Source organism: Oncorhynchus kisutch, linkage group LG14 (assembly GCF_002021735.2).
Source record: "Oncorhynchus kisutch isolate 150728-3 linkage group LG14, Okis_V2, whole genome shotgun sequence".
In the NCBI taxonomy this organism is placed as follows: Eukaryota; Metazoa; Chordata; class Actinopteri; order Salmoniformes; family Salmonidae; genus Oncorhynchus; species Oncorhynchus kisutch.
Window position 1 is genome coordinate 65,593,812 of NC_034187.2, and position 19,146 is coordinate 65,612,957.

General features: G+C 44.4%; 1 protein-coding gene across 4 annotated transcripts in view; it reads right to left on the reverse strand.

Moving 5' to 3' along the window:
• Positions 1-19,146, reverse strand: part of LOC109903473 (PHD finger protein 14) — a 109,486-nt gene that overhangs the window by 30,038 nt on the left and 60,302 nt on the right. For all 4 annotated transcript variants that reach the window (XM_031788782.1, XM_031788781.1, XM_031788780.1 and 1 more), the window contains exon 19: positions 10,920-11,037. In XM_031788782.1, coding sequence (XP_031644642.1) covers positions 10,920-11,037 — 118 coding nt within the window. The remainder of the gene's footprint in view (positions 1-10,919; positions 11,038-19,146) is intronic.

The following is a 19,146-nucleotide window of genomic DNA, read 5'->3' on the forward strand; positions in this document are numbered from 1 at the left end:
AGGGAGAGATGCTAGGGAGGGAGAGAGAGAGAGATGCTATAGAGGGAGGGAGAGAGAGAGATGCTATAGAGGGAGGGAGAGAGATGCTATAGAGAGAGAGAAGCCAGGGAGGGAGGAGAGAGAGATGCTAGGGAGAGAGAGAGATGCTAGGGAGAGACAGAGATGCTAGGGAGAGAGAGAGATGCTAGGGAGAGAGAGAGATGCTAGGGAGAGAGAGAGATGCTAGGGAGAGAGAGAGATGCTTAGGGAGAGAGAGAGATGCTAGGGAGAGAGAGAGGGAGAGATGCTATAGAGGGAGAGAGGGAGAGATGCTATAGAGGGAGAGAGGGAGAGATGCTATAGAGGGAGAGAGGGAGAGATGCTATAGAGGGAGAGAGAGATGCTAGGGAGAGAGAGAGATGCTAGGGAGAGAGAGATGGGGAGAGAGAGGGGGAGAGAGAGAGATGCTAGGGAGAGAGAGAGAGAGGGAGAGATGCTAGGGAGGGAGAGAGGGAGATGCTAGGGAGGGAGAGAGGGAGATGCTAGGGAGAGAGTGAGAGAGAGGGAGAGAGAGATGCTAGGGAGGGAGAGAGGGAGAGAGAGAGAGATTCTAGGGAGAGAGAGATTCTAGGGAGAGAGATGCTAGGGAGAGATGCTAGGGAGGGAGAGAGGGAGAGAGAGATGGAGATGCTATAGAGGGAGAGAGAGATGCTAGGGAGGGAGAGAGAGATGCTATAGAGGGAGAGAGAGAGAGATGCTAGGGAGGGAGAGAGGGAGATGCTATAAAGGGAGAGAGAGGGAGAGATGCTAGGGAGGGAGAGAGGGAGAGAGAGATGCTAGGGAGGGAGAGAGGGAGATGCTATAGAGGGAGAGAGAGAGAGGGAGAGATGCTAGGGAGGGAGAGAGGGAGAGAGAGATGCTAGGGAGGGAGAGAGGGAGATGCTATAGAGGGAGAGAGAGAGAGGGAGAGATGCTAGGGAGGGAGAGAGGGAGAGAGATGCTATAGAGGGAGAGAGAGATGCTATAGAGGGAGAGAGAGATGCTATAGAGGGAGAGAGAGATGCTATAGAGGGAGAGAGAGATGCTATAGAGGGAGGGAGAGATGCTATAGAGGGAGGGAGAGATGCTATAGAGGGAGGGAGAGATGCTATAGAGGGAGGGAGAGAGAGATGCTATAGAGGGAAAGAGAGAGGCTATATAGGGAAAGAGAGAGAGGCTATAGAGGGAAAGAGAGAGAGGCTATAGAGGGAAAGAGAGAGAGAGGCTATAGAGGGAAAGAGAGGGAGAGAGAGAGATGCTAGAGAGAGAGATGCTAGGGAGAGAGAGAGGGGGAGAAAGAGATGCTAGGGAGGGAGAGAGAGAGAGATGCTAGGGAGGGAGAGCGAGAGATGCTAGGGAGGGAGAGCGAGAGATGCTAGGGTGGGGGAGCGAGAGATGCTAGGGAGGGAGAGAGGGAGAGATGCTATAGAGGGAGAGAGGGAGAGATGCTATAGAGGGAGAGAGAGAGATGCTATAGAGGGAGAGAGAGAGAGATGCTAGAGAGAGAGAGAGGGAGATGCTAGGGAGAGAGAGAGAGATGCTAGGGAGAGAGAGAGAGAGGGAGAGATGCTAGGGAGAGAGAGGGAGATGCTAGGGAGAGAGAGAGGGAGATGCTAGGTAGTAGCAGTACTGCCAGTAGAGCTGGTATGTGTCTTTATGGATGTGGGCCTTACTTTTTTTGACCATTTATCCATTTTCAAGCAAACGGAAAGAGCAGCCGCTACGTTTGCCTACATACAAACCGTTAGTGGAATTCCCACAAGAGAGTAACGGTTAATGTGATTAGATGTTAATTATTTGACTAGGCTACCTGTATTTGACATTGTGTTGTTATTTCACTGAACACTAGATGGTTTAATTTTATTTTTGACAGTAAAACCAGGCTACTCAGGTGAGAAAAAAACCTCACCCAAATGTCTAGCCCCGTTAGAAAATATAAATGGACTGTTTGAAAATGTGAAGAAAAAATGATATACTGTATATATATACAGTGGGGGAAAAAGTATTTAGTCAGCCACCAATTGTGCAAGTTCTCCCACTTAAAAAGATGAGAGGCCTGTAATTTTCATCATAGGTACACTTCAACTACGACAGACAAAATTAGAAAAATATCCAGAAAATCACATTGTAGGATTTTTAATGAATTTATTTGCAAATTATGGTGGAAAATAAGTATTTGGTCACCTACAAACAAGCAAGATTTCTGGCTCTCACAGACCTGTAACTTCTTCTTTAAGAGGCTCCTCTGTCCTCCACTCGTTACCTGTATTAATGGCACCTGTTTGAACTTGTTTTCAGCATAAAAGACACCTGTCCACAACCTCAAACAGTCACACTCCAAACTCCACTATGGCCAAAGAGCTGTCAAAGGACACCAGAAACAAAATTGTAGACCTGCACCAGGCTGGGAAGACTGAATCTGCAATAGGTAAGCAGCTTGGTTTGAAGAAATCAACTGTGGGAGCAATTATTAGGAAATGGAAGACATACAAGACCACTGATAATCTCCCTCGATCTGGGGCTCCACGCAAGATCTCACCCCGTGGGGTCAAAATGATCACAAGAACGGTGAGCAAAAATCCCAGAACCACACGGGGGGACCTAGTGAATGACCTGCAGAGAGCTGGGACCAAAGTAACAAAGCCTACCATCAGTAACACACTACGCCACCAGGGACTCAAATCCTGCAGTGCCAGACGTGTCCCCCTGCTTAAGCCAGTACATGTCCAGGCCCGTCTGAAGTTTGCTAGAGAGCATTTGGATGATCCAGAAGAAGATTGGGAGAATGTCATATGGTCAGATGAAACCAAAATATAACTTTTGGGTAAAAACTCACCTCGTCATGTTTGGAGGACAAAGAATGCTGAGTTGCATCCAAAGAACACCATACCTACTGTGAAGCATGGGGGTGGAAACATCATGCTTTGGGGCTGTTTTTCTGCAAAGGTACCAGGACGACTGATCCGTGTAAAGGAAAGAATGAATGGGGCCATGTATCATGAGATTTTGAGTGAAAACCTCCTTCCATCAGCAAGGGCATTGAAGATGAAACGTGGCTGGGTCTTTCAGCATGACAATGATCCCAAACACACCGCCCGGGCAACGAAGGAGTAGCTTCGTAAGAAGTGGCCTAGCCAGTCTCCAGATCTCAACCCCATAGAAAATATTTTGAAAGTCCGTGTTGCCCAGCAACAGCCCCAAAACATCACTGCTCTAGAGGAGATCTGCATGAATGGGCCAAAATACCAGCAACAGTGTGTGAAAACCTTGTGAAGACTTTCAGAAAACGTTTGACCTCTGTCATTGCCAACAAAGGGTATATAACAAAGTATTGAGACACTTTTTTTTTCACCATAATTTGCAAATAAAAAAAAATCTGGATTTTTTGTCCTCATTCTGTCTGTCATAGTTGAAGTGTACCTATGATGAAAATTACAGGCCTCTCATCTTTTTAAGTGGGAGAACTTGCACAATTGGTGGCTGGCTAAATACTTTTTTGCCCCACTGTGTGTGTGTGTGTAATATATATATATATATATATGTATTTTTTTTAATTCTATTTTTTTTAAATATATATATCTTTTTTAAAATTCGAATCACATTTTTTCTAACAAACCGCATTGCAAAGAGGTTATAAGCTGTCTCAGCATGTCTCAGAGAGTGGTCCTTGGAGCTGAGGATACATCCAGTATGTAGTGGAGGTGGTCCCGGGGACTGAGTACAGATCCAGTATGTAGTGGAGATGGTCCCGGGAACTGAGTATACATCCAGTATGTAGTGGTGGTGGTCCTGGGGACTGAGTACACATCCAGTATGTAGTGGAGATGGTCCTGGGAGCTGAGGACACATCCAGTATGTAGTGGAGATGGTCCCGGGAACTGAGTATACATCCAGTATGTAGTGGAGGTGGTCCCGGGGACTGAGTACAGATCCAGTATGTAGTGGAGATGGTCCCGGGAACTGAGTATACATCCAGTATGTAGTGGAGATGGTCCCGGGAACTGAGTATACATCCAGTATGTAGTGGTGGTGGTCCTGGGGACTGAGTACACATCCAGTATGTAGTGGTGGTGGTCCTGGGGACTGAGTATACATCCAGTATGTAGTGGAGGTGGTCCTGGGGACTGAGTATACATCCAGTATGTAGTAGAGGTGGTCCTGGGGAATGAGTATACATCCAGTATGTAGTGGAGATGGTCCTGGGGACTGAGTATACATCCAGTATGTAGTAGAGATGGTCCCAGGGACTGAGTACAGATCCAGTATGTAGTGGAGATGGTCCTGGGGACTGAGTACACATCCCGTATGTAGTGGAGATGGTCCCGGGGACTGAGTATACATCCAGTATGTAGTAGAGATGGTCCCAGGGACTGAGTACAGATCCAGTATGTAGTGGAGGTGGTCCCGGGGACTGAGTACAGATCCAGTATGTAGTGGAGGTGGTCCCGGGGACTGAGTACAGATCCAGTATGTAGTGGAGGTGGTCCCGGGGACTGAGTACAGATCCAGTATGTAGTGGAGGTGGTCCTGGGGACTGAGTATACATCCAGTATGTAGTGGAGGTGGTCCCGGGGACTGAGTACAGATCCAGTATGTAGTGGAGGTGGTCCCGGGGACTGAGTACAGATCCAGTATGTAGTGGAGGTGGTCCTGGGGACTGAGTACAGATCCAGTATGTAGTGGAGGTGGTCCCGTGAACTGAGTGGCGACCATGCAACAGGGTTATTAGTGGTGGCGTCTCAATGTCTATTACTTCATGGCATCCAGCATGTACTGTGCTGTAGGAGGTCACTGTAGTGAAGTGGCCACCATGTAACAGGGTTATTCAACTTGGCTCCTGAGTAATGGTCCTATAGAGGTGGTCACTGGGGACCCCAGCAGAGCAGCAATCACAGATCACACAACACTGTTTACTCTCTGCAAATTGGCCCAAGAGGGGCGGCCGGGGGCCCGTGGGGGCCGGAGTGGGCTAGTTAAAGTGATGGAGGTGACTTCTGGTCATTGATTTTCCCTCCGTCTTCAGTTCAGCATCTCTCCCAGCCTACCCGGCCACCACTGGGCCACAGACCGCTGCGACAGCAGTCCCCACGGTCGAGTTTAGCCATCCCCTCTTGCCTTTAAATCACACTAAACTTTGGTTAAACCTGGGCTGTGTGTGAAATACAACCTCCATTTATGAGATGATCATGCTTTAGCCACTTGGCTGGATTCAGAACGAGTCGCTTGTTGAGGCTGATTGATCTGGTCAGTCTTTAAGATATGCAGGTGCCCTTATGGAGGGAATAGAGAGAATAGTGTAGGGATCATGCACTCGAACAAGGGGATTCTTGTTTTCACCTGTGTTAGACCAAGGTAAGAGATTGACATTCAAACTGAGGGGGAAAGGATTCTCAATAGAAAGATCAATAGAATACTAACAGATGATTTTGTTGTTGGAATAAAACCTGATCTGAGGTTAGTTGGTGAAATATTGTTTGGCCTTCCCCTCCCATCTCTCATATCAGACGTGTTATAAATGTCCTCCCATCTCTCATATCAGACGTGTTATAAATGTCCTCCCATCTCTCATATCAGACGTGTTATAAATGTCCTCCCATCTCTCATATCAGACGTGTGTTATAAATGTCCTCCCATCTCTCATATCAGATGTGTTATAAATGTCCTCCCATCTCTCATATCAGACGTGTTATAAATGTCCTCCCATCTCTCATATCAGACGTGTTATAAATGTCCTCCCATCTCTCATATCAGACGTGTTATAAATGTCCTTCCAGCCGATGAGTAATGATCCCTATTTTTATTTCCTCTCCTCTAGTAAAGCCGGCAGAGTGTGACACTTCATTAAGTTAATTAGCTACTTTCACAGGTCAAGCCATGAAGCTTTGTGATTGATGGATCTGTGTGTAAAAGGTAATCATCCTCCAAAATGGGTAGAACATCAAAACACCCAAACGTATATTAACTGCAACCCTGTAAACAATTACAAAACACAAATGGTGCCCTATTCTAATAGTTCCCTATTGTAAACAATTACAAAACACAAATGGTGCCCTATTCTAATAGTTCCCTATTTTAAACAATTACAAAACACAAATGGTGCCCTATTCTAATAGTTCCCTATTTTAAACAATTACAAAACACAAATGGTACCCTATTCTAATAGTTCCCTATTTTAAACAACGTCAAAACACTCCGCCTCCTATAACGGCTCATATCATCCAATGAAATGCAAACACAGGAACGCACACACACAGTAACGCGGACACACAGTAACGCACGCACACACTAACGCGGACACACAGTAACGCGGACCCACAGTAACGCACACACACACACTAACACGGACACACACACTAACACGGACACACAGTAACGCGGACACACAGTAACGCGGACACACAGTAACGCAGACACACACTAACGCGGACACAGTAACGCGGACACACACTAACGCGGACACACACTAACGCGGACACACACTAACGCGGACACACAAAACCAGCAACTTTGATTTCTTAAACACACAACAAGCGTTAGGTCACGCAGGGAACTAGGAACTTTACAGAAAAATTGTCTTTTTGCACTTGGTCGTTTCTTGGCCTTGAATGAACTGAAGAGGAAAACAACATAAAACTTGTGCAATTACTGTCCGTGAAAGAGTTAAGTCTTTTGATGACAAGTAAAGTCTAAAGTCTATCTAAAGAAGCTCTGCCCACACACTAACCCACCGTCCACCCGCTGCAGAGCGTTCCAAGTGCTTTAACTGCTGCCTGGGCAACTGCCTCTCCGCATCTCTGGGCCCGATACATTACAGAGGCATCTAGCGAGAGAGCAGGCAGGCAGGCAGGCAGGCAGGCAGGCAGGCAGGCAGGCAGGCAGGCAGGCAGGAAGGCAGGCAGGAAGGCAGGCAGGCAGGCGAGTGGAGCCGTGGCCACGAACACAATGCAGGATGTAAAATAAAGCTTTAAACAAGCCCCCCCCGGCACCACCGAGGCCGAGTAACGGGCTCTGGAATGAAAGGCCATCCGTATATTACGGCACGACTGTCAGTTTATTACAGGGATCTACTGGGCCAGGACCTGGGGTGACAGGGGAAGGCAGGGATTTAGGGCTGTGGTCTTGGTCAGGCCACAGGTTTATCTAAGCCAGGCAGGCAGCGAGAACCAGAGACCCGTAATGAACTCCTGGCTGCCTAATAAATAATTGTATCACCCTGGCCTAGCCGCACGCACGCACACAGAAAAGTGTGCGACTGCTGACACCAACGAGCACATTCCTACACATAACCGTAAACTGACAGAGACCGTTTGTTTTTTCTACACTCCTAATTTCAAGACGCGGGGAAAGACAATTCCTAATACAAAAGCATTGTATAATACAACAGAGACATCACAGTGTTGATCAAGAGAGACAAACACTCTGATACACAGAGAGAGGATGGATGGAAGTTAGAGAGGATGACTACACGTGGGGTCCACAATATCATGGACCAAACTCGTCAAGTCAAATGTTGCTACTACGGCAACCCAATGTTTGGATCAGACTAACAGTTCACAGGCTAATCTGTGTGCTTTATTCAAAAGACAGCGAAGGCATGAACACGGTGCAATGCATTGTCAAACAAATATTTGTTGTTTGAAAAAAAAAAAAAAAAGTTAAATAGGTGCATCAACTATTTCAAGCTTAATCAACTTAAAATATTGTGTAACCTCAACTTACATCCAGTTTACTTTGACTCGCTGGCTGGCTCCTGTGTCCCTACTCCCAACCTACCTACGGTCTCTCCTTCAGTTCCATTCGTCCTTCCGGATTTAAGCTCCTTCCACTCAGCTACCAGTCAGTCAGGGCGGGAGGGATAACAAGTCAAATTCTGATCATCGAGCTAGAGCTACATCTTTCCCCCACTGTCAGACCAGCAGGCTGACACAGCTCTGTGTGACCGACCCAGCCACCCACCCCCCTTGGCTTCTCTCACCATGTAAATCACATTTGAGACAGTCGGTCAGGTATGATTCAGCTGCACTTAAAGTTGCCATTTAAAGCACCATTCCTTTCCCACAGGCACAAGCGATTCACAGCATGCAGCAGAGGCTTGGCATTTACAAGCCGCATATTATAGAATAACTTCCCTTAAATTCTGCTCTCATCTCCCAGAGTGCAAAGTAGAGGCAATTACCTCCAACACTCACTTCCGCCCATTACCGACTTAATACCTGAAAACACATTACAAGTTTTAGAACATGTGTCTTTTATAAAAAATAGGAAATTGTGGCATTCGTACAAACAAGCTGAAGGTATGTAATGATTGTGAAATGTTTTGACAAACACTTATCATACACTGTTGCTCAGACTTGGATTCACATGATTACTCAATGAAATACATGGAAATAGCTAGAAGTTTGACACTTCAGCTAAAGACGATGTAGTTTGGTTTTAGAAAAAATGTAAAACATTTACATTTGAGTCATTTAGCAGACGCTGTTATCCAGAGGGACTTAAAGGAGTAATTCAGGCTAAGTGCCTTGCTCAAAAGCACAGACAGATTTTTCACCTAGTCGGCTCAGGGATTCGAACCAGCGTAATTTCGGTTACTGGCCGAACGGTCTTAACCACTAGGCTACCTGTGCCGCTCAAATCTATTCAGTAACAAGAAACAGACACATTATACTATATATCCATCAACATTGCTCAGATAAAAGGCTATCTCACTAGTATTGTAGCAACAGAGAGGCCCTTTGCTCCACAAGGACATAGTGGAATAAGTCAGTGTGGACTAGTTCAGCAGTTGGACTGAGGGAGACAGACACTTGTTAACAGCTGTAGATCTATAGTGACAACGCTGTACAAACTGTCTGTCTGATGAAGAGGAGCAGAGTAAAAGTCCCCTCTACTACTGTAACTCCACTACTGTCTGATGAAGAGGAGCAGAGTAAAAGTCCCCCCTACTACTGTAACTCCACTACTGTCTGATGAAGAGGAGCAGAGTAAAAGTCCCCTCTACTACTGTAACTCCACTACTGTCTGATGAAGAGGAGCAGAGTAAAAGTCCACAACTCCTCAACCCTGCTCACACAGCTCTCCTCTCCTGTCACTACAGACATGTTCTCTGCTTTTGGACTCACAGAGGTAGTCGCCACCACCAGGGTTTACACAGGGATGTAGAGAGGTGGGAGGGAGGGGAGGGGAGGACGGGGAATGGGTGGAGAAGACACTCCGGGGGATGAAACATGTGATTAACGAGAGAGGGGCAGGTCTGTGTGTGTGTGTGTGTGTGTGTGTGTGTGTGTGTGTTCCATTCCGTCAGTGGGTTTGTTGCAATGTGTTTGTTTTTATGTGTTTGTGTGTGTTTGTTCCAGTGTGCGTTTGGTATGTGTGTTGCACGGGGGTGATTAAAGAGGATTGGGTCTGGTCCTGGGGGTCTCTGGAGGACTCTCTACTCTCTCTCTCTCAGCAGGCTTCGAGCAGCAGCACATTTAAAAAGCAAAGACTTGTGCCCCCCTTCCCTTTCCCTTCTTTTCCAGCTTTCACCACTTAAAAGCTCCTTTCCATTGTGTGTGTGTGTGTTTCTTCCATTGAGTGCGTGTCCCCTCCTACAGCCCCCGTTTAGACCAACACACTCCACACACAACAACAGCAGGATAGTGTTGTGAGTCTTTCTCCACCCTCTTTGCCAAATACTATGCCTATTCACACCACAGCAGTACACACAGGCAGTATATTCTGGTCTGTAATACTCTCAACATGGCTCTTTATTACCAGAGTCCAGCTCTACGCATGAAAACGGGTTTAATTTCTATATATGCTTATACGCTTTGTAAAAACTATTTGGGTTATATTAATGTGTATTATCTCTTTGCGAAACAGCCTGGCACTCTTGTTGAACTAGAGCTACGAGAACAATATAAAAATACAAACATGCCGGACTGTAATGTTGGGCAGAAACAACATCAGTTGTTGATCATGTATACCGACGCATCGTCATGCCCCTTCCAAACAGGGCTACAACAACAAACTACAAGTCTCTAGTCAGCTATCTAACATTTTACATTTACAGTCTGCTATCTAACATTGTAACCCTCCACTAACTCTGCTATCTAACATTTTAACTGAGCTTTAACCTTTACATTTTGCCTGTAATTTAACGTTTCATTCCCAGCATGCAGCGTTTTCAGTATGGCTCAGGCTTTTATGTTTCTCTTCCTCCTTCTGCAACATCAATTAACCCCCATTTTCCACACACATAGAGCCAATAGGAATGCCCTTTCCTGGACAAATTGAAATGCGCTTCACATTTATCAACTTAATTAGGTTCACAAGCTGCCGCATGCTACCCTTGATTACACTGTAATTCAATAAGAAAAACATTATTTAAAATGCAAAAAAGTGCTTCTGGTGAGACTTGCCATTTTCAGCTAGGGACATTTCAAATGGAAAGGGATGGAAATGGAGCAGTACCGCTTCAGGAGGTAGCAATGAGGAGACCGGTATTGGTGGCGGCCATTTTGGCTCGCTGTCAGGTTTGGTTTCAAGGTAAAAAGACAGAGACGCATGATTCTGCTGCAGTTGCTGGAGCTGTCATGTCATACTAACTACAGTACACCCTGTCGCTCACAGAGATACCCCAGCCCTTTGCTGAATGCCCTTTGGGAAGAAGATCGGGAAATTTAAGTGAAGCCATGGCTGTTGTCCATGCTCGACTCTTACCACTTCAAACACACATTTCTTTCCCTTTGATCCTTAATACTCATATAACTATATATTTCCTGGTAAGATTTGTTGTAGGTTAATATTCAGCTGTTTAACTGCTGCTTCAATAATGTGATGCCAAAAGAAGACATCACCACCACCCAGTGTGCGCGAGCGGCGCACGCACACACACACACACACAACACAACACACACCTTGGAGGAGGAAGTGTCACACTCCTGGCAGATCCAGCCGTATCCTGTCTGCTTGGGAGACTTCTTCAGGGGAGGGTCCAGACAGCCAAAGTGGTAGCACAGACAACACTCATCACACCTACAGGAGAGAGGAGAGGTGGGGCATGTGTTAAATACAGTGGTATTTATCCAATATAACTCAAGAGTATTCATCAATGGAACCTTCTCTAACATCAGATATGTACAGTGCAAGATCCCCCAGGGCAGTTGCCTTGGGCCGTTACTCTTGTCTTACAAGAAGCTAAAATGACTATGTACGCTGATGATTGCACACTCTACCCCAAGGGTTCCCAACTAGGGGTACTAGAACCCCTGGAGGTACTTGGCCTATCCACAGGGGGTACTTGAGAAGACTGTAAAACGTACATGAGGGGGTAGTTCAGGGGTAAAATTCAGTTGGTGGTGGAGTAACCAAAAAAGTTGGAGAACCACTGCTCTATACATCAGCACCTACAGCCAGTGAGATCAATGAGACTCTTCACAAGAGTTACTGTCAGTGTCAGAATGGGTAATTAACAGTAAACTGGTCTTAAAAACATCAAAAAACGAAATAATTGTATTTCAACCTCAACTGGAGTTGTGCATGAAGGGTGTATCCATTGAACAAGTTGAAGAAGCTGAACTCCTAGGAGAAACACTGGATGGTCAGTTATCATGGTTAAGTCATATTGCCAAAGTTATTGTGAAGATGGGGAGAGGTATGTCTTATTGTGTTAGATTTTTTTTACCCTCTTTTTCTCCCCAATTTCGTGATATCCAATTGCAATCTTGTCTCATCGCTACAACTCCCCAACGGGAGAGGCAAAGATCGAGTCATGGGGTCCTCCGAAACACGGCCAACCAAACGGCGCTTCTGAACACCGGCCCGCTTAACCCGGAAGCCAGCCGCACCAATGTGTCAGAGGAAACATCGTTCAACTGACAACCAGAGTCAGCCTGCAGGCGCCCGGGCCGCCACAAGCAGTCACTAGAGCGCGATGTGCCAAGTAAAGCCCCACCTCGGCCAAACCCTCCCCTAACCTGAACAACGCTGGGCCAATTGTGCGTCGCCCTATGGGACTCCCGGTCACAGTCGGTTATGACACAGCCTGGGATCGAACCCGGGTCTGTAGTGATGCCCTAGACCACTGTGCCACTTTGGACGACCCGAGAGGTATATCTTTTATTTAAAACATTGACACAAAGATCAACTGTACTAGTTGTTCAGGCTCTGGTCTTGTCCCATCTTGATTACTGTCTGATAATATAGTCAGGTGCAGCAAAGAAAGACCTAGCAAAGCTGCAGCTGGTTCAATACAGAGCAGCCCCCCTTGGTCTTAACTGTACATACACAACTAACATCCACAACATGCCTGATAGTCCTTCATGGCTGAGGGTTGATGAGAAATGGACTACTTCTCTTCTACTTAAGAAACACGTGTGTATTTAAAATGCCAAACCACTTGTATAATCTATTTGCATACACTTCAAACAGACTTCCATACCCCAGCAGACACACCGCTATGGTTTTCACTGTACCCAAACCAAAACAGATTTAATGTGTCGCTCAGAGAGCCCTGTCATCATGGAATGCTCTGCCACCAGAGGATACTCAGGCAAAAAACTAATGTAGCTTTAAAAAACAGATAAAACATCTTGTATCACAGCGCCTCTGCTCTCTCTAAATATCTACTTTAACTGTACAGTATTTAACAATATTAATATGTTTATATGAAGTGTTGAAATAGCATTTTTGTTGTCTCTTGGTGCCTTTCCTATATATATATATATATATATATATATATCTTATTACATTTAAAAAAAATGTAATATCTTACGTTGTTCTTGTCTATAACTGTTCTGTATTGTATTTGTACGTTTTACGTGGATCTAGCTACTGCAAAGTAGCTGCTGCATGTGTAGTTGGGGATCCTAATTAACTAAATACACTAAGACTGACAGATAATGACAGGGCAGGTAGTTGTCAGGGAGCAGACGCTAATGACATCAAAAAACACACTTACTACTCCTTCCCTTGACCTTACACAGGTGTCATACTATGAGCATAGCTTTGTGTATAGCTTGGCTAGCCAGATAGCTGTGTCATTACACAAGCCTGTTAACCATCCTTAAATGTTACTACCATGGTGTCCTTGGGTTAGACAACACGGTTTTACAATCTTACAATACAGGTAGTAAAACACAAAATACGAATATCGACTATCGCTCATATCAATATGGTTTTTAGATAATCGTTTTGGTCAGTAGCCCATTTCTCACAGTACTAGAGGGAAGAAATTGATCAGTCATCATATCAATATTCTGAATATAATAAATACAGTAAAGATTGTAAAGTAGGTGTGTGTGTGTGTGTGTGTGTGTGTGTGTATGTGTGTGTGTACCTGAGGGAGTCTTTGTGTTGGAAATGAGACTACTAAAACTAAACATTTAGCATTCATGAGATTCCATTGGTTGAGCCTGAATGCCCTTCTGTCCAACTCCCCCATCCCCCTTCTCTCCCTCCCTCTCTCCCTTTTCTCCTTCTAGTTCATGATTAACTAATTATGTCCTAATCAATGTGGGGGATTGAGATTTTTCTATGGAAATCTGATCAACCAGATTGCAGCCCAGGGAGGTCAATCTGTTCTCTCGCCCCGTGTCTATAAAGGGAGGAGGAGGAGAAGGGGAAAGGAGGGAGGGAGGGAGAGTGACTTGGGGAAGGAGAACCACATAGGATGAATCTCTGTATAAATGTCTCATGGACATCTACGCATGATTTAGGCTACGTGAAAGTCCAATAGACATGATTGTATTTTAAGTCTAGGATAGAGAGACTGTAACACAACAACATATAGAACCAGAGAGAAACCATAACCAGACTGGTGATGACGACAGGTGACCTTGCGGAGGGTTGAATCCAGCACCTCATGTCAGAGGATCCCTTTTCACAGCAACAACTACCAGGAACCCCTACTCTAATAAAACAACCTATTATAAATAAAGGCCTTAGTCTACAACACACACTAATGAGGAAGCATCCCCATCATATGGACATCACCCCTTGACCCTGTCACACAGGACTGTAGGTACTTGTTGTAAGAAGAACACATCTCGCCACAGCAGAGCCACTGTGTTTCTAGAGCAGTTCTCCACATACACTAGTCTAGCTGTTTCAGACCATTCCCACAGGATCAACCACCACCGGGGATCGTTCTAAACTAAGCCCCCCCCAGCTGAATCTCTGTTACACCTCCCTGTCAATATTCTGAGCAGGGGTTTATTGTGAAATCTATGGGTGATCAATCAACGCTCCTACAAATTGCTTCTGCTTCATGTACAGTAGTCAGGCCTAAAGGAAATTGAGAAGGTAACCTGTCCATTTCGATTAGAATATCTGAATATTTTTTATTTTACCTTTATTTAACTAGGCAAGTCAGTTAAGAACAATTTTTTTTTTTCAATGACGGCCTAGGAACAGTGGGTTAACTGCCTGTTCAGGGGCAGAACGACAGATTCGTACCTTATCAGCTCGGGGGTTTGAACTTGCAACCTTCCGAGTCCAACACTCTAACCACTAGGCTACCCTGCCGCCCCAGGGTAGCCTATGAATATAGGATGTACATATGTACACAGTTAAACCAAAAAGCTACTGCTAATAACGCAAAGAAGCTAAGTCTGTTGAAAGACTGCATGCTGTAGTGTGCCAAAGCAAGTATTGCTAAATAAAAAGTCTACCAACTGCCTTGTGTAGGAAGTCAGTAGTACAAGTAATAAGACACTAGTGTAGCAGCCATGCCATGAAGGTTGAAAACTAAAAAAGTAAAGCATCTACAATCCCTGTACCTTCACTGCAACAGACAGTAAATAAAAAAAGACATTAGGAATGGGAGAGAAAATAAAACCTCCAACTCAAACACAGCTTCCCGGAAAACGTAGCCAGAGGACGTAGTTTTGCTACTACGGCGTTCACATCATGTAAAATAGGTCATCTATCTTCCATAACCCTGAGGTATTAAGCATTAAACAACCACATCCATATATATCAATGTGATTCCCAATTCATTTCACAGCAGGCACATATTTTACATACTAGTTGTGTCTGGATACGTCAATTCTCTCCTCCCTCTGTCCCTATCTCCTCCATATATTTACTCTGACAGGGCAATGTAGCAACGAGTTGCCGTCAGCAGCAGGCTGTCAGCTCAGAACAGCCTCTCTTACACGATCTGCAGTTAAAAGAGAAAACACCAGAGGAAACCAGTAACCACTGCTTTGTTCACATCCTATTAAACCTATACAGCGATAAGCGTTTCTCCACCACACCATGAGTCGTTGGTGGAATAGCTAATGGGTGTTCAAGTCAGCTCAGTTCATCATCTTCTTTAACTAATGAAGCGTAAATAATTGAGTTTAGGGTCTGGAATTAGGTACATTAACATCATATGCATGAAGCCAGAGAGTGTGTGACTGGTGATAGTGTTTAGGGAATATGCAGTAGGGTACATTTTAGGGTGGAGAATGGGGTGTGGATGACACGTCCTCTATTTGCACATCAATATCTGGTTTCAGGGCCTTAATGCATGTTTTTAGTCCAAGACCAAGTTTATTCTGTGTCAGCCCTAAACCTGTTAAATTGACTAAAACCAGAGTAACAGTTTCATTGGTAGATAATTGGCATCTTACTAAGTTGTAGAAGCAGCTGGTGCACATCAGCAGGGAACCTGCAGAGGTAGGTGGTCCACACACACACGCAAGCAGTCACACTGGATGGGCTGAGCAGGCATATCGGCCTCAAGGAAACAAGGGGAATTTAAAGCACCCTCTGGCCTCCTCAGTGAAAAGAAGACAAATGACCACCAGTGTGTCTGTGGCGCTAATGAGCTATCCTCCGATTGTTGCACACAACCACCAATTGATTGATCATGAATCTCCATCTGTACAGGGCCAAGAGAGAGGAGACACACACACACACACACACCACCTCCCAACTCACAGGAGGCTTCTTTTGTTTTATTAGGTGAGTGTGTGTGTGTGCATGACACTTTGCCCCGTTTACTTATTTTAATTACTTTACCTTAATGAACCTATTGTACTGTTTGTTGTGTATCTCTGTGAGCATCTTTGAATTAAAACACTGCTCATTGATGCAGACTGGCTGGCTGTTGGCTGGTGAGGAGATGATTATTAGTTAATAGGAATTCTAAATGACGAGACCTGTGTTTTGCAATAAGTTCAAGAGGAAGTAACCTTTCCTTTCTGTTCTTCTGCATCGCTTTCTGTTTTCATTCAATTTGAGTCAGGATCTTTTATTAAATGCATTTATATTTAGGAGTATTATTCTTATTATTCTTTATTATCCTGTGTTCTTTTCAAAATTCATACGTTATATCTCAGCAATTACAATAGGTATGATAACAGTTATCTATGGTGCCCCCCAAGGATCAGTTTTAGGCCCACTATTTTTTCATTGTATATGCTACCACTTGTTTTCCTCTTCTTCCTCACTGAGCTCATATAAATTATTAGTGCTGCAGGCCAGTCATTGTCTAGTTGGTCTGAGAGCTAAGTGATACAGTTGCCCCACCATGCCACCCTTCTCTTCACTGACTGTGTCCGTTGTACGTGGTCGGTCAACCTCTATCTGCTCTGAACACTGCCCTTATAGACTCAGCCACAGCAAGGTCCTTGATGTTATCAAACCAATTTGTCGCCGCTTTAATCATTGGGAAAATTGAGCCGCTCGCTCGTCTCCCCTCCTCCCTCTCCTCTGGAAGGAGACAGAATCCAATCACTCATAAGAGCGGTTATTGATTGATGTAATCTTATTGGGTGTGAGGTGGGCGATTGATTGGTTTTGTCTGCTACACATGTTGCCCTCGGCGGGTGACTCGTATCCCCTTTCATCTGCTGTTTAATCTCTGACAGGAGTTCTTAGAGGCCCTCCTCTCTGCCACATCCTCCCCTGTACCCCCCCCCCCCCATCTCCCTCTCTTACCCCTCCTTCTCTATCAGTGGGATGACAAGCAGGTGGATTAGCCTTGGTTTGATCAGCTCTCATCACAGGTCTCTCAACTTCACATCACATTTCCCTTCTTCAAAGGGTCTGGAGCGTGTGGCCCCTACAGGGGTCCTCCTAGAATTGTTCCTCCTCACCCACAGGCGATCACGGCCGATGCCTCACACACAGACACGACCAAATTAAATCAAAGGGCATTTTAGCGAGATTATACGGATATGACACAAAGAAAGGGGATTCACAGGGTTTAAAGTTAAAAGGATGTGTTTAAGTCAGAAGTCAGTACATTGGCTAACTTGAAGGTGTATCCTCGTTCAAAGTTAAGTTAAATGAATAATTTCAGTTTTTTTTTACCATAGAGACATTGGGAGGAAGTCAGATCCAATTGATTCCCGTGGTACCTAAGCCAAGCGAGTCATAATTGGATATTAAAGGAATCAGAGCAATTACAGACGTTTAACTGTAGGCAAGTACTACTGCTTAAAGCATCTGCTTTATGGCTAGCGGAACCCCTCGACAACCCCCCTTTTCCACTAGCGGAACCCCTCGAAAGGCAGTGCGCGAAATTCAAAAATATGTTTTTGAAATATGTAATTTACATACATACATTAGTGCATTAAACCAAATGATAGATAAACGTCTTGTTAATCTACCCATCGTGTCCGATTTCAAAAAGGCTTTACAGCAAAAGCACAACATATGATTATGTTAGGTCAGAGCCTAGAAACAAACACACAGCCATTTTCCAACCAAAGAGACGAGTCACAAAAAGCAGAAAGAGATAAAAATGAATCACTAACCTTTGATGATCTTCATCAGATGACACTCATAGGACTTCATGTTACACAATACATGTATGTTATGTTCGATAAAGTGCACATTTATATCCAAAAATCTCAGTTTACTTTGGCGCGTTACGTTCAGTAATGTTTTGCTTCCAAAACATCCAGTGATTTTTTTAGAGAGCCACATCAATTTACAGAAATAGTAATCATAAACTTTAATATAAGATACAAGTGTTATGCACAGAATTAGAGATATACTTCTCCTTAATGTAACTGCTGTGTCAGATTTCAAAAGAACTTTACGGAAAAAGCAAACCATGCAATAATCTGAGTACGGCGCTCAGACAACAATTCAAGCCAAACCGATATCTGCCATGTTGGAGTCAACAGAAGTCAGAAATAGCATTATAAACATTCACTTACCTTTTATGATCTTCATCAGAATACACTCCCAGGAATCCCAGTTCCACAATAAATCTTTGATTTGTTCGATAAAGTTCATCTTTATGTCCAAATACCTCCTTTTTGTTTGCGCGTTTAGCCCAGTAATCAAAATGTTCAATGTGCGATCGCTTAGTTCAGACGAAAAGTCAAAAAAGTTATATATTACAGTTCGTAGAAACATTTAGGATGCTTTTAACATAAATCTTCAATAATGTTCCAACCGGAGAATTCCTTTGTCTTCAGAAATGCAATGGAACTCAAGCCAACGTGACCAGCTCGTGGCACTCTGACAGACCACTGACTCAATCCCCTCTCATTCCCGCCCCCTCACAGTAGAAGCATCAAACAAGGTTCTAAAGACTGTTGACATCTAGTGGAAGCCTTAGGAAGTGCAATTTGACCCCATAGACACTGTATATTGGATAGGCCAAGAGTTGAAAAACTACAAATCTCAGATTTCCCACTTCCTGGTTGGATTTTTCCCAGGTTTTCACCTGCCGTATGAGTTATGTTATACTCACAGACATCATTCAAACAGTTTTAGAAACTTCCGAGTGTTTTCTATCCAAATCTACTAATAATATGCATATATTCGCAACTGGGAGTGAGTAGCAGGCAGTTCACTCTGGGCACGCTTTTCATCCAAACGTGAAAATGCTGCCCCCTATCCCAAACAGGCTAACTCAACTGAGATAAGACCATTGGGTTAGACAACTAGGTTGCAGCTGGGATCCTGTGCTTTATCTACAGTGTAGGTAAATGTACACACAGGTACATGATCATAAGATAATTTTTGAAAAAGTAATACTCTGATGCACTTTAAGCCCTAACAGTAAAAAAACAAACGCAACATGCAACAATTTCAATGATTTTACTGAGTTACAGTTTATATAAGGACATATGTAAATTCAAATAAATTAGGCCCTAATCTATGGATTTCACATGAATGGGCAGGGCCGCAGCC